This window comes from Elephantulus edwardii, unplaced genomic scaffold (assembly GCF_000299155.1).
Source record: "Elephantulus edwardii isolate Elephantulus edwardi_28Jun2011 unplaced genomic scaffold, EleEdw1.0 scaffold00042, whole genome shotgun sequence".
Classification (NCBI taxonomy): domain Eukaryota; kingdom Metazoa; phylum Chordata; class Mammalia; order Macroscelidea; family Macroscelididae; genus Elephantulus; species Elephantulus edwardii.
In genome coordinates, this window is record NW_006399792.1 from 17,321,089 (window position 1) to 17,343,106 (window position 22,018).

At 39.8% G+C, this 22,018-nt stretch overlaps 1 protein-coding gene across 1 annotated transcript in view; it reads right to left on the minus strand.

Annotated features, from left to right (window-relative positions):
* FRAS1 (Fraser syndrome 1) overlaps window positions 1-22,018 on the minus strand; it is a 470,336-nt gene that overhangs the window by 421,976 nt on the left and 26,342 nt on the right. The window contains exons 3-7 of the mRNA XM_006885294.1: window positions 16,809-16,968; window positions 12,954-13,087; window positions 4,020-4,103; window positions 1,020-1,121; window positions 313-504 (exon numbers count right to left, since the gene is read on the minus strand). Of these exons, the coding sequence (XP_006885356.1) occupies window positions 313-405 (93 nt within the window). The 5' untranslated portion in view covers window positions 406-504; window positions 1,020-1,121; window positions 4,020-4,103; window positions 12,954-13,087; window positions 16,809-16,968. The remainder of the gene's footprint in view (window positions 1-312; window positions 505-1,019; window positions 1,122-4,019; window positions 4,104-12,953; window positions 13,088-16,808; window positions 16,969-22,018) is intronic.

A 22,018-nucleotide genomic window follows, 5' to 3' on the forward strand; every position in this document is an offset into this window, starting at 1 on the left:
TCACAGGCCAGGGAGGCCATGGGCAATGAGGGCCAGCTAAGCTAACAGGCTAACGTCCTGTCGCACATTTCCCCCTTGATTGTCTCTGGCTCAGGATTTCTAATCTGGCCAGATGCACAAAGAGCTAAAAATTCCAGCAGGCTGTTCCGAATGAGTCTAAACAAATAGTGACACTCACTTTAAACTATAGGACCATTGTGCTAGAAAGGCCACTTGCAATGTGAGTGGTCAACCTGCCCATTCCCTCTGATGCCAAAAAACAAGGATCAGGCTCCGGATCACCTGATACTGTTCAGCTGGAAATATTCTTACCTGGGCACACTCCACTTTGGCACACTCTCCAGTCTGACAGGTCACTTGGCCACCGTTACACGTGCAGAACTCACAAGCTGAGCCCTTCCACATTTCGTCCTGGTACCGCACAATCCCATCATAGGAACAGCTTCTTCCAGGAGACACGCATGTCTCGCAGCACTCCCCATGGCGCCGAGCCCTGATCTGACCCTGAGGCAGCAGAGGACAAGTGTGAGGAGTTGTCCCTGCTGTTAGTGACAGTCAAGTCAGTTCTGACTCCTAGTGACCCCGGGTGGAATAAACAGAACTATCTCATAGGGTTTTATAGCCTGTAAATCTGATGTAAGCAGACTGCTAGGTCTTCATTCCCCCAGTGATGCTGAGTGAGTTTGAGCAATCAGCATATGGGTAGCAGCTGATCACAAACACACTCATGTGAAGGGCAGTCCATGGGAAGTAGTGAAAGCAGGAAAGCCAACAGGAGTAAAAGGATGTAAAATACCAACACTGGACACTTCTTCCCCCTCACATGACCTACACCAGTTAAGGCAATTACCCTATCCCACCCTTTCCCTTAGGAAGTATCATCTTCATATCTGCATATAACTTTCTGAACCTTATAATCTCTTTAATTCTTTCAAAGGGCACATTGAACTAAGAAATACATTAATTAAATGGCCTAGAATAGAACATAACAACCCAGCTGCACCCTCTTAAAAGAATACCTTTTCACATCTTAGTGGAGGGCAGGTCTGTCTGTGGCACCTGACCTCACCTCGGTCACACAGACATGTGGTACAAGCATTCGTACTCCACTGCTCACCATGCTGAGTATAAGAAGAAAGGAAAAAGAAAAGTGGAAAACCAAAGGCCAAGAATACACAGGTAAAAAAACATGTGCACTTTTATTACCATTTTCCATTAAGCTGCAATAAGTGTATGCCTATGAAACTATTTAACAGCTAGCGCCAGTCTGTTTCTAGGAAGAGAGTTAATAAATGTCCAAAGAGAACTCGGGATTGATTTTAATTGAACTATTCCACCAGCAGTCAGGAAATCAAAAAACGTATTGCGATAGGAAAGTCTGCTCTTAATGACCTCTCTAAAGTACTCAAGAGCAACGGTGTCTCTCTGGAGACTAAGGTGCACCTGATACAGGCCACGGTCTTTGCAATCACCTGTTATGCACCAGAGAGTTGGACAATGACTAGGGAGGACAAAAGGAGAATTGATGTCTTTGAGCTGTAGTGCTGGAGAAGAGTACTGAAGGTACCATGGACTGCCAGGAAAACAAACAGATTCATCTTGGAGAGGATTAAACCAAGCTACTCCTTGGAGGCAAGGATTCTGGGGCCTTGTGTGACATACTTTGGGCATGTTGCAAGGAGGGACAGGTCCTTGGAGAGGGACATCATGCTTGGGAGGGTGGAGGGACAGCGCAAGAGGGGAAGACCCTCTATGAGAAGGACTGATTCAGTGACTCGGGTAATCAGGATGGGTGTGTTAGAGGCAGTGAGACTGGCACAGGATAGAGCAGGGTTTAGGGCTGTTATACACAGGGTCGCCTATGAGTCGCAAATGACTCGACGGCACATAACAACAATAACAATATCACAAGTGTTGAGGACTTTCATTCATAGGGCCGCTATGAGTCACCTACGACTCAACGGCATTAAACACCACAGAGAGAGACCAGTTGGCTTAGTGGACCGAAAGTGATGCTACCAAGTCAAAGGTGGGTGACTCTAATCCATGGCCCTAAAGCCTGTTTTTCATTGTTTTTGTTAAAACAGTCTTCTAGGTCATATAGCTCTGGTGTGTCCACTTGCTGTACAGAGGTAACTTGTGGTTGCTGTGAAGCTGAACACTGTGACGCTGATGTGTCAAGTGCAATAACGGTTACCCTTGGTGAACAGTGCTGGGTGGAACTCCCTGATTAAAACAAGCTTGGAAGCAGGAGTGGCATCCACTTTCTTAAATAGCTTGCCTCCTGAAACTCTATGAACCTGGAGAGAGGATGAAAGTCACGCAAGCAAGTGTTGAGGATTTTCCTTCATAGGGTCGCTATGAGTCACCTACGACTTGATGGCACTTAACAACAACAACAACAACATACCCATTACACACAGGTGGCAAGGATACATCTGTACCAAGCCTGAAACACCTGAGACGCATAGGAAAGTTTGGTAGACCTACTTGGTTGGCTAATCAACAGTTATTCTCAGCTCTGTTCCTTCTAAGAAGCCCAGAAGTCACCGACTGATACTCATTTTGCCAGCTTTCCTTGCAACTAAGGCATGCATGGTCACCGTCCCAATTCTAATGGAGTAGACTTCAGGGGAAATTTGTTAGAGGAATGAGAGGATCTGGAAAAGACTGTAATCTCAGATTAAAAAAAAAAAAAGCCCAATTCTTCCTTCCATATAATCTTGTATAATGACTGTGTGAGGAACAGCTTTATGGAGCTGAAGATGACACCTTGGACCCTTGAGGTGATAAGACAGTAGATAGATGCAATATGCTAAGGATGTTGGTAGAGCAAAAAGATCAAAGGTGCTTAGATTCACAAAAACATTTTTTACCCATTAAATTATCAACTCTGCAATAGCACTATGTCTGGGCCTGTTAGATAACAAAATAAGTATTTGTATTATTTTAGTTACTTTTAGTAGAGTGTTTCTTTTGTTGGCAGTTTGTTTGTAGCTACAAAGGCTATCTCTTTAAAGAAAAATTAGCCTAGCACTGTGCTGTCCAATAAAACATCATGTAAATTGCATCTGTGACTACTATACTAGACAATGCAAGTCTATTGTATACAAAAATCTTTTCCCAATTCAACACTGTCATTCAGATTTCATGTGAACAATCTAAAATTATGAGATGGCCTTTCCTTAAAGTCCAGCCCCAGATACCCTCCTGAAGGCTAATAATACAGATTTCCATTCAGTCTTCTTCAGAGAGACTGCCAGCAAAGGAAGTTGTTGGGTTTATTCAGTTTGTCCTTTGCCTTTGAAGAATATGACCCACTTTCAGCTTAGCCTGGCACTTCTGAGACAGAAAACACATTCATTCATGCAACTGACAGAGCTAATTTTTACTTGGTGCCTACTGTTAGGCAGTAAGTGTTCAGATCTTTCATTCACAGGGTTGCTATGAGTTGTCTACAACTCAACGGCACTTAACAACAACAACAACAACAACAACAACTGTTAGACACTGTAATCTGGACTACTTCAATAAGACTTTTAAAGTTTGAGGCTTCCAATAGCAACATCCTCTCGCACCCTTTCTCTCTTAATCTTCCTCTTGCCTCTCCCTCATGTGAGGCAGGGTTGTTTATGGCTCTCAATCAATAAAACCCAACCAAAGCAGTCATGTTCCACATTCCCAGAGACTCAAAGCTACGTGTAAACTGATGGTAACCAGTGATAGCTCCTTCTCCCCCTCAAGATGTATGAAGAGTAAGTTCACAAGGGTTCATGAGCCAGGTGCTGCGTGCCAGCACATTCCTTTATATTTCTAATCCCCTTCAACTTATTATTTTTTTTTTTTCTTCCAAAAAGGCTTTCTGTAAAGAGAAGGCAAAAAAGCTGGCTATGTACTGAGTTTCTAATCCTGGCGGAGAGTCAGACACGAGGGTGGGGAGGAACAGCGGTTGAAGAGGCACAGGGGAGATGTGTGAGGATCTATGTCAAAACACCGACATGGGGTAGATCAAAGGTTACCTCGTACACTTGGCCAGCTGCAGAGCAGGACCGCGCAGAGCACTGCGGGCAACATTTTCCAGGAACTCGGACTACAGTTTCATCCTTAACATCAAAAACACAGGGGGGAAAAATCCATTAAGAGAAAATATTAATCAAGCCTACAATGGTAGGAAAGCTTAACTCATTGTCAGGTATGTGCCTCAAGCATCCACAATAGCAATTTCCTGTCTTTAAGCTTTTATTAGTTACCTGGGGCTTTGACAAGAATTAGCACTTCCAAGATCAGTGCAGCCCCCAAGAAGTTTGCACATTCTCCAGATCCAGTCCCCTTCTAAGACTCAAAGCACAAATAATAACACTATGCTTAGAGTTTGCCAGACACTGTTATAAGTGCTTTGCCAGTCTTACTCTCAATTTACCAATGATAAAACTTAAGACCAAAGAGGTCATGTAACTTGCCCGAGGTCATACAGCTAATAGGTAAATTACTGATAGTAGGATTTAAATGTCAACATTTAAGAACATTTGCTGAATGGAAACCCAAAGTCTCTGTAAATGCTCATTAAAATTCATTTTAAAAATGGTTTCCTTTCTTTATACAACAACTGTAATAGACTGTAATGCTAAGTCCTCTTGCATTACTGAAATAAATTTTAGTTGTTCTTAGAACAATAAGAACAACAAAAAAAATCACACTCCTGCTGGGCTAACCTTAAATTTAAAAATCAAGGTATCCCTCCCCATGAGAATCACTTTCTTATTCTTTGTACACACATTTAATGGTAAAAAGCTGCACTGCCAATCGAAAAGGATATGGTTCAAATCTACCAGCTGTTTTGTGGAAGATAGATGACTGATCTCCTCCCATGCATTTGTACCTCTGAAAATCCACTCCAGAGTCACCTCTGAGTCAATTCCTACTAAACAGTACATAACAATAAGCACAGTAAAAAAAAAAAATCAGTTCCTTACATCACTAGGAATAAACCTGTATAAGAAATGAGTGTGGCAAACTAAATATCCATAACCATTCCTCACTCTCCTATCACCACCCCCTCACCTCTTCCACTCCTTCACCCTACTTTAGAACATCAGACTATTGTTCTTTGCTGCCTTGAGACAAAATTTTATGGTAAAAATCTCCTCACTAATTCTAAAGAGCCCTCTTCTGACTTTAACTTAATCTCTTCAGCCTTTTTCAATGCCAACAAGGTAGACCAATTAAGGGCAGAGGGAAAGGCTTAGAATAAACCAAGTTGCAATGATTAAGACTTAGTAAATCGTATATAGAAGATACTTTGAGAGCAGTTATCTTGTAAGTCTCTCTTATAAGAAGCAGAAAATGAGATTTTATTATCACAACTGCCCTGGAATTCATTCTGAAAAGACCAAGAATTCAAGTGTTTTGGGGAAGGAGGATGACAAATAATTGCAACTTTTCATGGAAAGTTCTAGTATATCTGAGTAGTCCTTTAACCTAGTTACATATGCTCAAATATAATGCATAATAATCTTACAGGGATTTATTTCAAACACTGAAATCACTACAGTTAAACCAACAGTGTTTTCCTTTTTGCTTTAGACAGGTTATTTTACGTATGACTCTCTGAAGTGTTGTGATTATTGATGTTTAATAACGTATGTGAAAATTGGGCCTGGATTGAAATCATTGGGCATTTCTTATCACCTCCAACAGAAGTGTTTGGCTTAATGAAGTTTCAGTGAGGAGACAAAATGAAAACATACCTGATGTCACCCTGTCAGTGATGTCACACTGTTCAGTCACTTTATTGTAGTAAACAGATGAACTAAGGCTCATACAGAATCAGGTAAACCAGGAATAAAAGTCATAATCATAAACCTTGAACAAGCATAGAATCAACATGAATGTATCTTAACCAACATAGATTAGTCTCAAGTCAACTTCAGTGTGTGCAATAAAGAAGGAATTAGACTTATAGGGATTGATACAAGGAAAATCTTGCTTCCCAAGTCTATTGGACATATGTAATTATAGATGTAATACTGATACAAATAGACTCTTTACATAGAAATGCAGGCCATGAAGAGCCAGAAGAAAAAGAAAAGATAAAATATTCAGAATACAAGATGTTATGTGACTCATAACAACCCTATGTACAACAGCTAGTGCTATATATGTGGAAGTGGATAGGTACAAAAGAAGACAGCGAACAGGGAGGTGGATCAGAGAAATACGAAATACTCTTTTAATCCTGCATGGCTATTGCTATTACACACCTGAATTCCATCACCACAGTCTACACAAATTTGCCTTTCAAAGCCTATGTTACTATTGTTGTTATGTGCTGTCGAGTCACCTGTGCCTCAGAGCGACCTGATGTACAACATCCCTAAACCCTTTTTATGCTGTGCCAATCTCATTGTCTCTGACACACTTACCCCCATTACTCCAGTCACTGAGACAATCCAACTCATCAAGGATCTTCCTCTCCTGCACTGTCCCTCCACCCCCATGGAGAAAGATGGGCAATCTCCTCCCATTACAGTTTACCACCACAGATGCAGGATGAGAGGGTTACTGTAAGTCACAATGACCACAACAACGTTTTCAGTCCTTTAAAGAGAAAGTCTGTCAATTCTATATATAAAATTATGTCCTTGGTAACCACAGACTCAGTATTAATGACATGAAGGATGTCATTATTATTTTGGACAGGACTAATATTAAGAGTATTTTCAATTAGTATTTTAAATATTATGTTAAATATTTATGGTAAATATGCTTATAAAACACCTTTGCATCTTTGAAGCCATAGATGAAGATGGAAAATAAAACAGCAAAATTAGAATAGCCAACTTGCTGCCAGTAATAAGTGCCTCACTGACCATTCTATGACTTTCATTTGCTATACGAGCCTATACCTTCTCAATTTTCCAATTTCCTATGAAACATAATCTATTGTTTATCCCCTCCTAATAAGGAAAACAGCTGATCTGTTTGAGACAGTTAATTTGCCATCTTTAGTTTTTACCTCTCTGAGTATCTTTTTTTCTATGCCTAGTCAGAGCTCACAATGCCCAGAAAACAAATGAGCGGTAGGTACACTTGATGGTGGAAAAATGAAAAATGATGAAGAGTATGGAAGGGTAGAACGCCAAAGTAAACCTCCACAGTCACCCAGAGTGGAAAGAGCTCCACCAAACCAGGGATATTAGGTTTTTGTTTCATATATTCATAAAGCAGTTGTGGTGGCCAGTGAAGATAGGGATAGATTTGTTTTGGGAACAATGGGGTTCTCTAAATGAAAACTTGCTAGATTTGTAGAGTAGGAAGAAAAAAAAAACAAAACAAAAACAAGAATTGCCAATTGACTTGTCTCCAACTCCATGTTGCAACACCATATGTATTATGACATGGTGCTCCACGGGGCATTCAAGACACAATTTTTCTGGCATTACTTCTGAGGTTCTCCTGGGTGGACTCAAACCTCCAACCGTTTGATTAACAGCCAAGCATATAACCACTTGTGCCATGCAGGGACTCATATGGACTGTTGTGATTATGTGATGTTATGTGACCTGTGACTCATAACAACCCTACGTACAACAGCTCTAAAACCTACCCTGTCCTGGGCCAGTCTCACTGACTCCAACACACCTTAGGAACTAACATATTTTCTTCTCTCTGGCTATGGTTTCAATAAGCAGAATTAGGCAAGGGCAAGTCACTTATCCTTAAAGTGTTCAAGCAATGAGTCAAGTCTAAATAAATGGAAAGTAACAACTTGAGAACTTATTTTTTTTTCTTTTGAAAACTTATTTATAAAAATCAATCTTAAGAAAAAATAGTGTTCTGAAGATTCAGGGCAAGAATAGGCTTCTAAAAACCTTTTTGAAAAATAGACTTCTAAACAGTGTTTACTATAGGATCTAAGAGTAAATATTTAAATAGCATTTGTAGCAGTGAGATGCCAAGAACTGCAGCCTTTACAATGTAAAAGGGGCAAACAATAAAGAGTTAACACTGGGACAAAAAAATTAGATGACACAATGATAGAGGAAATAAAGAAAACATGATATTGAAATGAAATTGCAATATTAAAATCTACAATGAGAACAATACAGCTCTTGGAATAATTCAGACAGAAAAAACAAAAAGAGAAAAATGAGATGTGAGATGAAGAGAAGGAAGGTTGACAGATGTTCCTAAAAAGTTAAGGAGAATTAAAACGAGTATGACTAATCAAGGACAAAAGTAAAAAAAAATATATTCAAAGAATAAAGAAGCTGACTCAAAGGGCTCTATAATAATCTAGATAAAATATGTGAACAGAGATCTAAATAACACTATCTTGCAAAATGTTCCATCTGTAAGGGGAAAAAATATCAGTATATTAAACAGTGTGAAATAATGAATGAGAGCAGACAAGCCTCAGACTTCTCCTTTCCAACACTAAATTCCAAGCTACAGTGGAAAAGAGTTTAAGAGTTAAGAAGTGATCATAACCTCTCAGAAGTTTGTTGTTGTCAGAACCAACTCATAGGTGACCCTCCCATGGGTTTTCAGAGGTAGTTAATCACACAGGAGGAGACTGACTGCCCTTCTCTCATGGAGCAGCTGCTGGATTTGAACTGTGTCCAAATTTTAAACTCCTTCAAATTGTCTTTCTTACATGCAGGGCGGTAAGAAGAACAATTCTTAAATGCTTAAAGGCTCATTAGTAAGCTACTCAGAATGGTTAATATTGAGAATGGGAGAACTGTGATACTACAAAGCAAACAAAAAACTGGCATGAAGTTCTTAGATATTAACAAACGCTTTGAGAGAATGAGACCCTGCTGGGCCTGGGTTTTCAGAATTGTAGCCTTAGGGGCTCCAAGGTCACCTGGCATAACAAAGTCCACAAAGATCTACATCTTACTTTGGTGAATAGTGACTGGAAATAGCTTTGTAAACATTCATCTAATGTGCAGCTATTGGTCTCTCCCTGTCTGGAGTAAAGAAAGGTGAAGAAAATAAAAACCATATCAAAGTTTTTAGTTGATATGACTGATGAACAGGTGAACCTCAGCCTCTACAACCAGAAGCAAGTGGTACCCCACTATCATTCCTCACTTCTCTGAAAGGGGTCACAAAAGGAAGCTCTGGATACAGTAGATGAGGCTCTAAACACAAAACCATAAAAAAGATTAGGTTTACTGGCTTGGTAGAGACTGGGGAAAGCCTTGACATTAGATTAAATTAGCCTTAGAAAAGCTTCAAGCTTCACCCGTAGGATTCAACTTTCAGTTTCGAAAGAAACAGGTAGAGAAAACGATCAATAATCCTAGAAAGGTTCACACTCCTTAGAACAACCAACCGTGTGAGACCAAAACCATCAGAGCTCATGCAGGGATAAAACTCTCTGCATTTCTCTTATTCAGGGAAAGGAAGAATAAAAATGAAAGTACTAGGAAGAACTGGAAAGCTAGGTGATATATGGTGGAGGTCATAATTAATGTCACAGTGTACATGAATAATTGAATGGAAAATCAAGTCGCTCTGTAAATTTCCACCCAAATCAAAAGAAAAGGTAAAAAAGCAAGAAACCAGTGGACTGCCCCATGGTAACACCACCAGAAAACAACTCAGCTTCAGCAGACCACGCCTGACTGAATGGATAATTTGAGTAAGCCTTAAAAAATGTGGAGGGGTTATGGTTCTGTTCATGAGACATCTGGGCATAGCTGAAAGCAAAGAATTTCAATAAATAAACTTATATCAAGTTCATTAAGGAACAATCTCTTATTTGAACATAAGGAATTTCTCCCTTTGTCAGGTATTATCAACTTTCAAAATGCAATTTGAGCTATGTAAGACAAATATGTTCCCTCTTCCTTTCCAAAAATTGGAATGAATTACAGAAAACAAAATTCTATTGTAGTCTTTTTGGATGATTTAAACATGAGTATTAATCTTCCTATATATTTTGCTGCCTCTTCTAAAAATTCCTTAATGTGTACAATTTTATTCTTTAAAATGGAAACTTTATAGTAAATTAAAAAGTGTGGAAATACTTGAAGACAGATTGTAAGTTTTTCTAAATCTCAAGTCATAAAAGTTCATTTCTATGTTAAACTTATGATTTCCCATATATTACTGAGCTAATATATAACTATATATGACCTAGTGGTAAGGTGTTGTGCTGCCAACCCAAGGCACAGGGTTCAAATCCACCAGTTGCTCCACAGGAGACAGATAAGACAACCATCTCCTCTGTAATTTACTACATCTGAAAACCTGCTAAAGGGTAAGATCAAAGTCATTTCTGACTGAGAGTACACAAAAAGAGCACCACCATATTTTATAAATATTAAGAAATACCCAAAATGTTAGCAACATTGCTAATGTGATTACTATTATTCATAAATGCTTTATAACTCATCATTTTCAGGAGGAAATACAGCATAATTAAAAAATTATGAGTCATCTGTAGCATGTGGAGGTTGTAGAATTGAATTGTCTAAGCTGGAGGCACTAACACTTCCTAACATGTTACTATGTGTAAGTTCATTAGTTGTATTGTGGATTAGTTAGCGTTAGTTTTATCATTGGCAATAAAGTGAGGACAATAATATAATAACACCTTTTACTTCAAAGTGCTGTTGGGGTTATAAAGTCCTTAAGACAATGACTGGTACACAGTAAACATGCATAAGGTGCTAATGTTGACAACAGTGATGGCAATGGTGAGGTGGTGGGAATGATGGTGGTAGTGAGATGATCCCACAGTAGCACTAACTCCAAAGCATCCTCTACAGCATTAGATGATGCAACTTTTAATACCTCTCTCTCTCCCACTGCCCTTAAGTTGGAACTGACTCATAGTTGAAACTCCACTGGGTTTTCAAGGATGTCAATAAAAGAGATTGCCCATCTTTCTCCCAAAGGGATTCAGGTGAATTCCAACTGCCAGAGAGGCCCCACTTTGGGGGAGACATAGAGAATACACCACCAGAGCTCCCAGTGGAACTAAAGAAAAAAGGCTCTGAGTTATCTGAGAGTCGCTTTTTCAAATGCCATGTCAAGAAAAATATATGTAATGATATAAGATCAATTAAAATCAATCTAGAGAGGGGACAGATATATATAAACATATTCCAAAATTTCAGAATATATGGATATAAATTTTAAATATGGAACTAGGTTTAGTATTTTTTATATTAATTATACATATTAATTAGCAAGAATGGTAAGAGTTTATCTCACATACTTTAGACATGTCATCAAGAGAGTTCAGTTCTTGGCGAAGAGTTACATTGTTGGACAGGCAGAGTGTCAGCAAAGAGGGAAAGACCCACAACGAGATAAACTGACACAATGACTGCAACAATGGGCATAAGGACAGCAGAGATTTTGATGACGGTCCAGGATTGGGTAGGGTTTCATTGTGTTACAAATAAAATCTCTATGAGTAAGAGCTAATTTGATGGCACCTCACGATAGCAAAAGTAAGAAAGTGTACATGGAGATAGAGTTAACATTGAATGTGTTTTAAGATGGAAACTAGGACTTTCAATTATTTCAATATCTTGATCCCAAATCTAGTGGGTAAGGAGTTGTGCTTCCAATCTAAAGACAACTGAGATGATGATGATGAAAGTAGCTCTACAATTACATTTTAGAAGAATTAGAAGGCCAATCATTGGATCTTCCCTCCTCCTCATCTTCGTTACTGTATTTGGGTCAAACTGATTGACTGCCTTACATACACAAAGGCAATGTACTTAACCAAAATGCCCAACACCAGTGTCCTCTTAATGTAAGAACTCAAAACACACTCATTGCCTTAAGTTGGAGTTGACTCATAGCTGACCCTCTAGCAAGTTTTCAAAGGCTGTACCTCATGAGAAGAGATTGTCCATCTTTCTCCCTCAGAGAAGTGAGTGGATTCAAAGTGCCTGGTTTTGGGTTGGCAGAGCTACTCCATTCTTCCACGCAGCTCATTTGTGATCATAAAGCTAGGACCAGACTTCATGATGAATGGAGAGATGTGCCATGAGCACAGTACTTGGTAGAGTGTGGGTAACACAATCTTGTCTTTCAATTAGATACATCTTCTTTTCATTTGGGATTTAGCATTTTTTTTTCCAATTGCCTTTTGTCTGCCTTTGAAAATATTGCCCAATTGTCACACTATGCCATGTTATTGATTTTGTTTTATTTGACACCAAGTACTACTCTATATCAACAAAACGCTGCCTTCCCAGCTTTTCCTTAGGTCAAAATTGAACTATTTTGCAACTGGAGGCAAATTCCATTCATGGTTATCTGTCAACTGTCTTGGAACAACCAAAGGAGCCTCCGGTAAAGTAAAAAAACATAATAAGCCATGCATACTATATTTGTTCTCAATTGATTTCACTTTTAAATTTGGGTGAAAAGCCTTATTTTTTTTAAATCATATCAGCTTGAAATGAAGAACAAGAACTTGCTATTTTAAATACCCCAAGAGTAAATCCTCTGATAATTTGACCCATTAACTTACAAGAATTAAATTGTGTACAAAAATAAAAGTCTGTAGGTCTTAAAGTAGACCACTGTATGCACAGGTGTTATTTTTTCAAAGCAAAAGTATGCACGGAAAAATAATCACCAATGTGGTCATGCCAGTGAATTTTCCAGATGTTTAGTTTGACATTTTTGCAACATCTGCAATTCGAGCTGGCAGCCTCCTTGCATGCACCCTTAAGGCTCAGTTTCATTATGTAACAATTAGCCTAAATGGCTGGTAATTAGACCTATCTGTAGCTTCTAAGAGTAAAAGAATGTCCCAAGGGTGGCCTCTAAAAGTATAAGGAAAACAAAACAGTATTTGCTTCTCTTTCTTCATGCCCCAGGAGTCCTCCGGACTTAATCTCAAAACTCCAAGCTCCTCTGCAATAAACTTAACAGTCAATGAAGGACTGACTCTTAAGTGTCTTCCTTACCTGGTTACAAAACAGAGGCTGACACTGAGCTGCAAAGCACTGGGCAAGCCCGTTGCTACACACACATTTGGCACATCTGCTCAATCGCCAGTCCTCTCCATCCTGAAACACACGGCCTTCGTACGAACAGGGTTCTGGAAAATCAAACAAAGAAGCTTTACCAGGAAGGGTACATTTGCTGCTCCCTGGGCAAGTTCCTGTGACTGTTGGGAGTGCCACTGCACTGGGCCATGTGTTCATAAGGAGGCCTGAGCTTAGCGGAGAATGAGCTACACTTGTTTTCTTAATATTCATAATAATAACAACATCTTTGATTTGTGTTTTGTAAGTGAAGTCAGTTAGGTGAAGACAATGTGCCCTGCACTGGGAGCTTTGAACTGCAGCTTATGAAGCTTCACTCTACACAGTGCATTACCTGTTACACTGCTAACTGTAAGGTTAGTTGTTCAAATCCAGCAACTACTCCATTGGAGGAAGTGGCAGTTTGCTCCAGTAAAAGGTTACAGCTTTAGAAACCTGATGGAGTCACTCTTGTTTTTCTTGTTGTTGTTGGGTACCATTGAGTTAGAATCGACCCATACCTGACCCTCCAACAGGTTTTCAGAGGAAGTAATTACACAGAAGGAGACTGACCACCCTTCTTCCACAGAACAGCTGGCGGATTCAAACTGCCTTTGAGATTGATTTCAATGCAGATTCTTACCAGTAGGCCACCTGACTGCCATTGAGGTCACTAGGGGTTGGAATTGCAGAGAGTTGTTTGTTTTGAGTAAGTGAAGGAATCTTTCTGTGGCACTAATTGTTAAGCATTTGATTAGTAACCAGCCGCAAGATTGGTGGTTTAAACCCACTCAAGGTTTCTTGGTAGAAAGGATGATGGTCTGCTTCTGAAAGCTCACAGCCTTAATAAAGTAGTTCCTTTCTTCAGCATATGCAGTCACAGAGTTAGAATCAATCCCACAACAATAAACTTGGCTTGGGACACATTATTAGACACCAACACCTACTCCTGGTCTTTGGAAGCAGGAGTGGCATCCACTTCCTAAACAACATGTCTCTGGAAACTCTATGAACTCTGATAAATATTGATAGAGAAAGACTTCAGGTCTTTCGTTCACAGGGTCGCTAGGAGTTGTGCTCAACTAAAAGGCACTCAACAACAACTCCTCCTGTCCTAGCTAGGGGGTGCTGCTGCCCTCCACTCAGAGTGGAGTTCAAGGCAGAAAAAGTATGGGCCTGCTGTGCTGACTTGCTGGGCAGGAACCTGTACTTATGCGGGTCTTCATTCTCTCTCGGGGTATTTCCATGACTAAGGAAGCAGGAGATTACACATGAAATAAGAAGGCAAGTCAAGAGACATAGCAGGTGAAAAGGGGACGTATTTTCCTGAATTTTTAACAAAAAATAGTTGTGCTTGGACCAACCCAACTCATGGAGACCCAACATGTGTTAGAGTAGAAATATACTCCATAGGGTTTTCAATGGCTCATTTTAGGAAAGCCTTTCTTTCAAGACCCCTCTGGATGCACTTGGACATCAATTTGTGTTAGTACCCAAGCAAGTGCACTGATCATCTGGACCACCCAAGAACTACGAAAGGCTCAGACTTTTTATTTTGCACAGGGGCCTGCAGATTTTGCCATGGCCCAACTGACCCTCCATTATTTCCAGAAAAACTTTTTTCCAGGAAGTTTTTTACTTTTGAAACATCAGTGAGGAAGACTCTCAAGATATAAACAAAAAAATTGTACAAAACTCAGACATTCCGCTCTCTAACCTATTGCCAACACCTCTTTCAAGCATTTTCATTTACAAGGTAACTTGCCTCAAAGAAGTCGTCAAATGTTTTTGGTGGGTGCATCTGAAATGTATACGACAAATACAATTGGACATTGTATAATACAGGTTGGTTGAACTGTGTAAACCCACTTACCTGTAGATTTTTTTTTATCCTGTCTCCCTGGATGTGTAGTAGTTAAAGAATTTGGTAGCCAATTGAAAGGACAATGGTTTGAAATGATGAGATAAAGGAAATGCAGTTCTCTTCTGTAAAAATTTACAACTCTGGAAACCCTATGGATCAGTTCTATTCTGTCTTTTAGGGTTAACTATGCGTTAGCATTTATTAAGTGATGTGGGTTTTGGTTTGCGTGAGCTGGCATCTTGTATGTATCCACTTCTAATGCAATGTGACACTAATCATCTTTGTGTGAGCAGTTCATATCTCCAATACACTTGACCCTCAAACAACTCAGGGGTCAGGGATATGATCTCCTTCGAAGCTGAAAAGTGAAGTATACGGTACTAGAGGGACAGCTGCTCATGCAGAGATGATTAGCATCACATGGTGTTCTAAGCAGATATTCGTAACACTTGCTCACAACAGTAGCAACGGGCAGGGGGAGAGGATAAAAAAACACACAATTCCAACATGTTATTCAAAGGTCAGTCATGAATTATAACCAAATTTTTTACTATGTGGGAAGTTAACACCCTTAATGCCTGCAATGTTCAAAAGTCAATTATAAAAACACTTTTACATTGCTAGAATGGCTAGACAAAGGCTTGTCAAAATAGAATAAATGGAGATTGGGGGGGGAAACCCAGTGATTTTATATATATAATATAACACATTAAAGGTCAGGAGAGTACAACTCTCAGGTACTATTTAATTAAAAAACAGTTCTTATATATCAGGAGAAAGCATAACAGCAATGGCACTAAATCCTACTAAAAAGTATTATCACTATTGTTGTTGTGTACTATAGAGTCAGAACTGACCCATATCTGACCCTCTAGTGGGTTTATCGAGAGGCAGTTTATCGCAGGCGAGGAGACCGTCCATCTTTCTCCTGAGGAGCAGCTGGTGGCCTCGAACCATGTGGCTTCCAGACTGCAGCACAGCTTCTTGCCACTAGGCCACCAGAGCTCCCCTCTATTATCATTATTATTAGTAGTAGTATTAGTATTATAGTAATATTATTATTCACAGATAAAAAGAGAAAGGGACAAAAGAGACATACTATCTTTTTTTTTTCTTGAGACATACTATCTTAAAATGTAATAAAAAGGGTAAATGGACTGATGGTCGTCTCCAAGGAGAAGGCCAGAAAGTCTGACCCTGGATGACCAAACAAGAGTTCTGTGTCATTAGAGTTTTCTCAGGAAGGATGCAATGAAGAAAATTCAATCACCTGCTACCCATTCTGGGTGTTTTGGGGAAATGTGTTTTAGCATCTCAAAGACAAAGCAGTAGATGGGTTGTCTTAGTTGTCAGTTACTGTACAGTCAATTCTGAAACTCATAGCAGCCCCAAGTGTTTCACAGTAAGACTGTCCCATATGGTCAAGGTTGTGACCTTTCAGAAGCTGATCATTGGCCCTGTCTTCAAAGGACCTTTTGTCTGGGTTTGACTCACCAACCTTTTGGCTAGCAATAGAGCACTTCACAGCTCATGTCTCACTACATGGAGAACTGACATATTTATTTTTCTCTCCATGAACAGGGTACAAAGAACTAAATGACCTTGATCTAATAGAATAATATCAAAAGGAATTTTCCCCACTCCTGTCCTCCTCAGAAGCTGTGAATGTACACAGATATACCTTTGGTCACCATAAAACAAATAAACCAGAGAATCACAAAATTACAAGTCTGGAAAAAAGCTTAAAGATATGTTCCAGCTACTTTGAACCACTGTTTCCTACTAAATGCATGGCTACATCTTGGATTCAATGAGAAATGAGGTTAGGAACCTTTGATATACATTAAGCAAGAAAGAATAAAGAAGGGTTAGGTGTGAGCCTCACAGGCCAAGAGCTTTTACAGTCTCTTTCTCTACATTCTTATACTCACTCCCAGGGCCCACACAGAGCGGGCAGCAGCTGCCTTCAGGGATGAACTCCTTCTCGTGGGGTCCACAAGCCAGTAGTGGGCATGGCTGGGGTGTACATCGGACTTCTCCATGGGAGCAAGAGCACACACTACACGGGGAAGAGGCCCACTGCGTCCCATGCTGTGAGTTGGGAAAAAAAAAGAGTGGGGAGAACGTGAAGAAGGTTAGTTCCAGAAAACAGGCTTTCACACAGCCAAAAAGAAATAAACCTCCTCTTAGGCAAGCTAAAGACAGAATTTAAATATCTGCTCAGGAAAGGGGGAAGAAACTTCTGAGGTTACAAGGTTCGGAGGATTGGGAATGTTCTGCATTAGGAAACAAAACTCATTTCTTCTATTTCTTGACTTTACACATTTGAGAATTTTAGAAAAACAGAGAAAAATAAAGATTACTAAAGACTCATAATTTAAAAATTATCTAAAATCTAAATATCTATATATCTACTGTAGTCCTTAGAATGGACCTAATCCTCTTCCCTGCCTTTGCTTAATTTCCACCTGTTCTCATGTTCATGCTCCCAGACATTCTCACCTCTGAAGCTTTTCCCCTCCCTCCAGCACCAGTGATCTCAAGTTATTATTATTACATGGCATCAAATCAGCTAAGTCGGCTACAACTCAGTGATCCTATGAACAACAATGTGAACCGTGCCGTATCCTTTGTCATCCTTACCATCTCCTACACAATGGAGCCCATTGTTACAGTCACTGTGTCAGTCTAGATCTCTGAGGGTCTTCTTCTTTTATGCTAGTCCCTTACCTTTCTTAGCCTGATGACCTTCTCCAACAACAGGCCCCTTGTAACAACATGCCTCAACTATGTGAAGTGGAATTTCATCATCTTTGTCTTCACAGAGCATCCTGGCTTCACTTTCTCCAGGACAGACTTGTTCTCATGGAACTCCAACACCACTACTCAAAGGCATTGATTCTGTTTCCATCATCCTTAGTCACTGTCCAACTTTCAAATGCATATCAGGTAACTGAGAAGACCATGTCTTGGACCTGGCCAATAGGAGACATCTACTCCATCCAGTCATCTCAGAAATCAGAGCCATGACATTCTTCACGAGGGTGCCCATCTACATAGGCAAACTATACTCAATCCACTTCATGCCCTAATACAATCCATCCAACAATAGTTACTAATAGACCCTTGACCAAGGTGCCAAGTGATTTGTCATAAAATTTAGAAAAAGAAAAAACAAAAACCACAAACCACCCAGAACCTAAATCACCTATTCACAGATGTTTAATGAGGAAGTGAAAATGGAGTTAAATGTAAAAAAGGTCCTGATTGCTTAGGGAGTGGTTTTTAATCTACATTATGTTCTCAGTGGCAGAATAGAAGAATAGTGGTCTTTCACAAGGTATGAAAGGAAAGTTGTTGTGGACCATTGAATCTGAACCAAGCCATAGTTGACGTTCCGGTGGGTTTTCAGAGGCAGTTAAATGCAAGGGAGATTACCCTTCCTTTTCTCAAAGAGAAGCTGGTGGCCTCGAACCACATGCCTTCGAGATTGCAGAGCAGCTTCTTGCCACTAGGCCACCAAGAGCATAATGAACAAACTTCTCTCCATCTCAAGTTTTCCTCCTAATAGTGTCTTAAATTTTGAAACTTCTTCTCTTTGTTTCTGTTCAATAGCAAATAATACTATCTGATTCCATACAAGTCATATATGCACTTCTGTTTTAAAAAAAATCACAAATTCTAGGTGCTCAGTCACTAAATATAATCTGGGGAATACAACCATGTCACTGAGAAGCATCACAACATAAACACCCTCCCGCTCCTCCTGGAGCCAGCTCGCAGATTAATTTTTCATCTCTGTCCAAAACAATGGAATCCTACCTTACCTAAACATGCTAAAGCCTCTGTACCCTGCAAATCGCTGCCTAGTTGCAAGCCCATCAAGTCTAACATTTTGGAATTACTAATATCTAGCACTAATATTGTAACAGTGATAGTAATAGTAACAATATTGTTGTTTGCTGTTATATGCTGTTGAGTCACTTGTGACTGATAGTGACTCTATGTACAAGAGCCCCAAACCCTGCTCTATCCTGTGCCAACTTCACTGTCTCCAACACACCTACTCTCATTACCCCAGTCACTGAATCAATCCATCCCATCGAGGGTCTTCCTCTCCTGCACCGTCCCTCCACCCTCCCAAGCATGACATACATCCCTCTCCAAGGACTGGTCCCGCCTGGCACCATGTCCAAATTATGTCAGATGAAGCTTCAGAATCCTTGCCTCCAATAGTAATTCAATTCTTTCGGAACCAGGTCATCACTGTATCATTGTAAGATTACTTTCCTCTGACTGGACTTTCTGGAGGACAAGAGAGGGTCATAATACAACCAAGCAATGAGCCCAAGGAACAAGGGTTTAGTCCATGTCCGTATACACATCAGATCCCTCTTTGGCCTTTGCTAGTTTGGGGACGCTGGGCAGATTACTTAAACTTTCTAAGTAACAGTTTCCTATATATAAACTAATGAAGACTAGACTCTTACACAAGGGTTAAAGGAGGGAGTGTCCAAACAAGCAAGCCCAGCAGGAATTTGATCCAAAGAGGTGTGCAATCCTCTCTCTTCTTTCCACTCAATGTTCTGAGATTTTCCAATTATTTTATATATTTCTGTGTTGATTAGAGTACTAGGAATAGACATAGATGCCAAGGATATGCCCTCTAACATCAACTTCTACTATAATCATACAGAAAATTTTTAATTCATGATAGTAAAGAAATAAGTAAGTCTGACAACTTGCCATTTACTATTGGCTGGTAAAGATAGGAGGCCACTGACCTTTAGTCTAGAAATTTCATCTCATTAAGGCTAAGAAAAATGATAAAAAAGAGAAAAACCTGATAGCTCTGATGAGTTAAAGTTTTTAAAGGTTTGTCAAAGTGTATTATTGTTGTTATGGGCCATGGAGTTACCGGCGACCCATTGCAACCTGAATCCATACAGCAACTTTGAACCCTGCTCTATCCTGAGCCAGTTTCATTAATTCTGACACAACTTCCAATGCCCAAGTTACTCTATCAATCCATCTCATCTGGGGTCTTGCTCTCATTCGCTGTCACTCTACCCTTTCAAGCATATTGTCTTTCTCCAAGGACCCGTCATGCGCAAAGTACGTGAGATGGAGCTTCAAAATGCTAGTCTCCAAGGAGAAACTAGTTTTCACTCTCTCCAAGACAAGCTGATTTGTTTTCTTGGCAGTCCCTGGTATGTTCAATACTCTTCTCCAGCACAATTCAAAGACTCAGTTCTTCTGTCACCCTTAGTCATTGTCCAGCTCTCTGGAGCACAGCAAGTAATGGCAAAGACTATGGCCTGGATTAGGTGCACCTTAGTCTCTAGACTGACACTGTTGCTTCTCAGTACTCTGAAAAGGTCCCTGACAGCAGATTTTCCCATTACAATTCATCTTCAGATTTCCTGAATGCTGGTGCTAAGAGGGTTGATTATGGAGTCAAGCAAGCTGTAATTGTTAACAACCTCAATCTCTTGTCAATCCACCATTGTGCTGCCAATTGGCCCAGAGGTGAGAATCCTTGATGTTGAGAGATTTTGAGCTTCAATCTCTATTGAAGACTATAGTCCTTGACCTTCTGTAGCAAGCACTTCAGGTCTTCTTCAGATTCAGCAAGCAAGGCTGTGCCATCGGCATAATGTAGATTGTTGATGAGTCTTCCTCCAATCCTGGTAACACATTCCTCCTCATAAAGCCCAGGTTCCCAAATGATATGTTCTACATACAGATTAAAAGGGTATGAAGACAGGATAGAATGCATCCCTGACTCTTTCATTTTCCTGATTTTGAACCATGCAGAGTTTTCCTGCTCCGTTCTTAGGAATGCCTCCTGGTCCAAGTATAGGTTTCACATAAACATAATCAAGTGTTCTGGCATTCTCATTTTCCTCAAGGTTAGCTACAGTTCGTTGTGATCCACACAGTCAAATGCCTTTGCACAATCAATGAAACACAGATAGACATTCCTCTCGTACTCTTTGCTTTCTGTCAAGATCCATCTGACACTGGCAGTAGTGTCTCTAGTGCCACAATCTCTTCTAAACCCACCTTGTATTTCTGGTAGTTCTCTGTCAATGGACATTTACAGTCATTTCTACATAAACTTCAGCAAGATTTTGCTTATGTATGGTAGTAGTGATATTGTTTGATAATTTTCACATTCTGTTGGGTCATTTTTTTTTTTTTTGAATGGGAATACAGATCTCTCCCAGTCAGTTGGCCAGGCAATTTTTCCTCCAGCTTTCTTGGCACAACTCGGTGAGCACATTCAGGGCAGCATCTGCTTGGTAAACTATGTCAATTGGTATTTCATCAATTCCTGGGATCTTACTTATTTGCCAAGTCCTCCAGAGCAGCCTGAACTTTGTCCTTCATCATGGTTGTCTCTTAATCATATGTTGTTTCTTTAAATTCTTCTGTATTGGCCAATTCTTTTTGGTAAAGTGACACTGTATACTCCTTCCATCTTTTTTAATGCTTCCTGAATCATTTAATACTCCTTAACCACTGACACTTGCAGCTTGAATTTTTTCTTTAGTTCCTTCAGTGTAAGAACTGCTGAGCAAGTTCAGCACTTTTGATTTACAGACTCCAGCTCCTCATGCATTTCATTATAAAATAAAATTTTATAATTTTATAATTTTGCCTTTCTTCCCAAGCTGTCCTTTTAAACCTTTTATTCAGCTCCTTAATTTCTTCCCTTTGCTTTGGCTTCTTAGAGTTCTTCTAGTGCAATATTCAGACTCTCTTCTGACATCCCTGTTGGCCTTTTCCTCTTCCGACAAACATATTAAAAATAGCTACAAATTATATCAGTTAGAACTAAACTCTAGTTGTTTTTATGTTCCATGGAGTCACAGGGCAAGGAAACTCTAGTACATAAAACAAATTTTCACACAATAAGGAAAAGGCATAGTAGGTAAGAAGTTGAATTACCAACCCAAAGGTAGTTGTTTCAAATGCAGTGGCCACTCCATGGGAGTAAGATGAGTAATCTCTTTCTGTAAGAAATACAGGCAATGAAAACCTCCTGGAGGCTCTACTATGAGTTGATTCCAACTCAATGGCACATAACACATCACACATGCATATGGAAGAAAAAGGCGAAAATCCCAACTTAAAA